The sequence below is a fragment of the Lotus japonicus genome, chromosome 1, assembly GCF_012489685.1.
Source record: "Lotus japonicus ecotype B-129 chromosome 1, LjGifu_v1.2".
Classification (NCBI taxonomy): domain Eukaryota; kingdom Viridiplantae; phylum Streptophyta; class Magnoliopsida; order Fabales; family Fabaceae; genus Lotus; species Lotus japonicus.
In genome coordinates this window covers 69,776,141-69,780,707 of record NC_080041.1, presented here as the reverse complement: position 1 = coordinate 69,780,707, position 4,567 = coordinate 69,776,141, and the positions used below count along the sequence as shown (strand labels likewise).

Below are 4,567 nucleotides of genomic sequence, written 5' to 3'. Positions count from 1 at the left end.
GTTTAAAACGCACCGGCCATTGACCATGAGTCAACAACCGGTAAAACTCATTAAATGAGTCATTAAGTGCGTCGTTACAACCTAGGTCACCGCAACTCTATAAAAAGGGCTTCCCAAACCTTCATTTTTCACACAAAATCTCTCTTCTTCCTCCCCTCCTCTTCTATGCTTTTAGTATGTCTTGTTTTTAATATTATTCTTTTGGTTTAGGGGGTTTTGAGTGGTTGGGGTTATGTGGATGTTATCCCCAACATTAGCAACTTTGAGTACTTTGAAAGTGAAATTTCAAATTCAGAGTGCCAAAGTTGCTAATGTAGGGGTGACCATCCTTGCTCATCCTTACTTGTTCAAAGTACTCAAAGTTGCTAAATAGAATAGGTCCACGCTCCCGTAGAAAATGCCCTCCGGCGGCGTGAGATTGTGATGGAAACATCAAGGCTCACCCAGGCTCAGGTGGCTGCACTGGATTCATCCGGGATGCCGAGGAGGAGAAGACAAGGAAAATGAGCTCAGAAGCCAAGGAAGAGGACCTGAAGAAGAGGAAGACTCCCTCCTGATTGTATCCCCTATGTGGGGGGGGGGGGTCATTGTACTTGTATATGTCAAGTACTCGGGTTAGGACTTAGGGTCTAGGGGTTATTGTACTTGTATGTTCGAAAATTTTGTAATTTATCATCCAAAAATTATGAATAAAGTCCTTTTCTTGTATATGATTTTGTTCATGTTTGTTTCATCATGTTTCTGTTTCATATCTGTTTCTGGTTTCGAGTTGCAAATCGCACTCTCAGGGTGCGTCTTAAAGGAGCGTCTGAGATGCACCACGGAGAAGCGTCTAAGATGCACCCTGAGAGTGCGATTAATTCAGAACTTGTGTAATGTACAGGGAGCCTGGCCTTAAAGTTTTTGATTAAACACAGATTTTGTTACACGTCGCACTCTCATGGAGCGTCTTAGACGCATCTTAAGGGCACGATTAAGGCGCACCCTGAGTGTGCGATGAGAAAGGAACTCTGCAACAGAAACGTTTCAGTCAAAACAGAACATAAAAATAAAACATGATAAAAAAACATAGCAGTAAATGGTACAAAACACAACAATTGGAGACTAAATTATTCACATCACAACATAACTTGTCTTTTAAACACAACCTACGTGAAAAGTAATTTGTCTTCAATACAATCATCCATAAATTAATCCTAAAACACTAGACCTAACTAGTCTTCAAGGTAGATGCTTTTCCTTTCTTCTTTCTGTCAGGGCCACCACCACCATGAGGTGCAACTCCATTGCCACTGCCACTGTCATCATCATCACCTCCATACTCCAGGTGCTGCATTATGATATCCCGCATACGCTGGTTTGCCTCGAGGATCCGCTGAGGGGTCTCACTGGGGTCAACTGTGATATCACTCAACTCCCGTAATTGTTCGAGAACATCCTACAAGCAACAATGAAACAGAATCATAAATTATAACATAAACAAAATCAAACTAGTCATTAAATTATTGATCCTTACCACAAGAGTTACTGCCACAGGACCTCTTGTTTCAGGAGGGACCACAAAGCGGTGTGAGATTGACTTGTACCACTCGAAGTAGTGAGGCGTTGTCGTTGGAGTGTCAGTATGTTGTGCAGCCACGCAATGAACCATGTTCTCAAACCTCTCATCAATATGCTCAACAGGTGGCATGTTTGCCGGTGGTAAATTGGGTTGATCCTGGAGCATATGGAACTGCCTCAACACACACTTTGGCAGATATGGCCGGATGATGACTGAATGCCGAATCCACCCACTATAAAGACACTCCTGCTGAAAGGGCCAATCCATTCTTTGCCCGTCATATGGAGTCCATATAACATTGTTATCCCTAAGGTCATCTAGGATTAGCCTCTTCGCATGCAGGTCCACAGTCCCCTTCTTGGTGACCCATTTGCAAGCTCGCGGGTCTTTCTCACTGTATTTCCTGTTCAGGTTTCTATCAAACAATGAAGCAGGGAAGTGCTCAAATATCCATGCATGTAATCAAATAATCATACATCAAAATGTGATACCTTAAATTACGTTAATTACAATTTAACTAAAATAAGAGTTGTAGAATCATACCTGAAACAGATTTAACTATCCTCCAAGACTAGTGGTGCAAACCTTGGTGGCGTCCTTCAGCTGGTCATAAAGGAAAGCCAATGCCATGGCGCCCCATGCATACTCCTCAACCTTTTCCAAGTCCATGAACATCCCCAAATATGCAACATCCACCTTGTTGTTTGTCTTCCCACAGAAGATCGTCATCCCCACCAAACGCAGCAAGAAGGCTCTAGCAGCTTTCTTGGTCTTCCCTTCCTTAGCCATGTCCTCAGCCACCTTCAACAACCATGTATAACGAGCATAAGGTCCTAATGACTTCCAAATCTCCTCTTCAGCAGCTGCTTGTGTAACACCAAGTTGTTTATGCAATACAGTGGCTGCTTCCTCACGAGTCAGGGATGTGAGAGTGAAGAATTTGTCCTTCACAGGAATGTGTAGCAAACAACTAACGTCATCCAGTGTGATGGTCATCTCCCCAAATGGCATGTGGAAAGAGGATGTCTCCGGCTGCCATCTCTCCACAAACGCTATTAGCATGGTCTTGTCAACAGAGGGAAGGTTGCATGTCAATAAAGGCAATAGACCAGCAGCCACAACCCTTCCCTTTACATAAGTCGAAAAGCATTTTAACACATCCTTATGCTTCACCTTATCATTCCCAAGCATAGCATTCCCATGGTGGTAGATTTTCAAGACACCCCTATCAAGCACTTCAGCAGGTTTCTTGTAACGCTTCCACACTTCGAGTGATATATGTTGCTTGAAGCTCTTCAGCAAGGTATTGTCATAAGGCCCCCCAGGAAAGAATATGTCATCATCATCATCTTCCTCACCTTGATCCGCTTGTGCATCCCTGTCCTCCTCTTCCTCCTCCTCTTCCTTCTCCTCAGTAGAACCCTCCTCCTCCTCCTCTTCACCAGAACTCTCCTCCTCTCCTTCACCAGAACCCTGTTCTGCATCAACCAAATCATCATCTTCAGGCTCCTGTACTTGTTCAGGTTCAGGCTCCTATACTGCACTGGCAGCAGTCGTTGCACTACCTGCACGCCTTTTACGGGTTGCCTCGTCACGCCTTTTACGTGCTCCTTACGTACCGGTGTCGTGGGGGGCGGGGGATTCTATTACCATGACTAGAACGGTTGGCCGGAGGCAAACTCAAATTCTTTGTTCTTGCCATATATGAACCAACATTGGAAACATAAGACTCATAACCAAACAAAAACATAACATTGAAGCTTTGACAGATAAGGGTCTATGACGCACTCTCATGGTGCGTCTGTGTCGCTCCTTAAGGGTGCGTATCAAGCGCACCCTTAAGGTGCGTGCATTCTGAACACACACCTTCAAGATGCGACACAAACGCATCTACAAGGTGCGATCAAAACCATAACAGAATGGGTCGGGTCGCGTAACGAACCTGGGTTCAGGGAAGAATGTTGGGTTGTTGGCAGCAGAAGGTGGCGATGGGGGTGGCGGCGACTCCATACGGCTGCGGTGTCGCTGGCGATGGCGGCGGCAGGCGGAGGCAGTGGAGGATATGCGTGAGAGAGGGAGGGAGATTTTGAATGAGTGAAATGTGTTTGGGTGAGGGGTGGGGGGGGGGGAAGGGAGGTTTCAGAAGTTTGAAAAAGTGGGAGAAGTGGGAGGGGGGGGGGGGGAGTTAGTGGGTTAAGTGGGAAGTTTTTTTTTAAACAGGGGCATTTTGGACAATTCGCCAATTTTGAGGGGTCTGAATAGGGGTGGGGTGGGGTGGGGGGGGGGGGGGGCTGAATAACAATTCCATATTTCTTATGGTATCCTCTATCACCATACTTCTTTTTTATCTTCTTCATTTTCCAATGTTATGGTCACCTGATATGTTCTACTATTGTTGTTATTGCTATATGCTAGCCTTTAATTTAGCACCATCGTCGCCTTATGTTATCCTCTATCATTGCCACTACCAATATCATTCATTGTCGTTGTTATCTCCCATCCGTTACCACCATTTGACAACCTCCAATATTATTACCGCTCTAAACCCTAAACCCTAAACCCTAAACCCTAAAACCTCACTACAACTCGACATCACTCTCAACAACCATCACTTGACAACCTCCAATATTATTACCGCCTTATACACTTATTATCACCATCATTAAGCTATCTCCATAATAGTGACATTCGTATAAATCAAAACTATTAATCGCACCCCACATAGTACCCTCCATGACTACCATCGTCGGACTCTCTACCACCATCGCGTAACCGACACTTGACTTTCATTATTGTAACTGCTCGGACCTAGCTTGTATCATCACTATTGTTAGGCATAGTTTATAATTTTCCCCACACAACACTTTTTACCATCAGGAGCACTAAGGAGCAATGGTGGTGAAAATAGAGTACGAGAGAGATAGAAAAACTTACCTAGGTGCGGAAAAGTATAGAGTGAAGAACTTGGCAGAGGAAATTTTGAGGGGAGATAAGACAACAAGGAAG

At 44.6% G+C, this 4,567-nt stretch overlaps 1 protein-coding gene across 1 annotated transcript; it reads right to left on the bottom strand.

Annotated features, from left to right (window-relative positions):
• Positions 1–1,210: 1,210 nt before the first annotated feature.
• Positions 1,211–3,214, bottom strand: LOC130744203 (protein MAINTENANCE OF MERISTEMS-like). Its single transcript, XM_057596396.1, has 4 exons — positions 3,181–3,214; positions 2,147–3,039; positions 1,517–2,002; positions 1,211–1,438 (listed from the first exon to the last, which is right to left on the bottom strand). Exons 1-4 carry the CDS (start codon positions 3,212–3,214, stop codon positions 1,211–1,213), a joined length of 1,641 nt encoding a protein of 546 aa, XP_057452379.1.
• Positions 3,215–4,567: the final 1,353 nt, after the last annotated feature.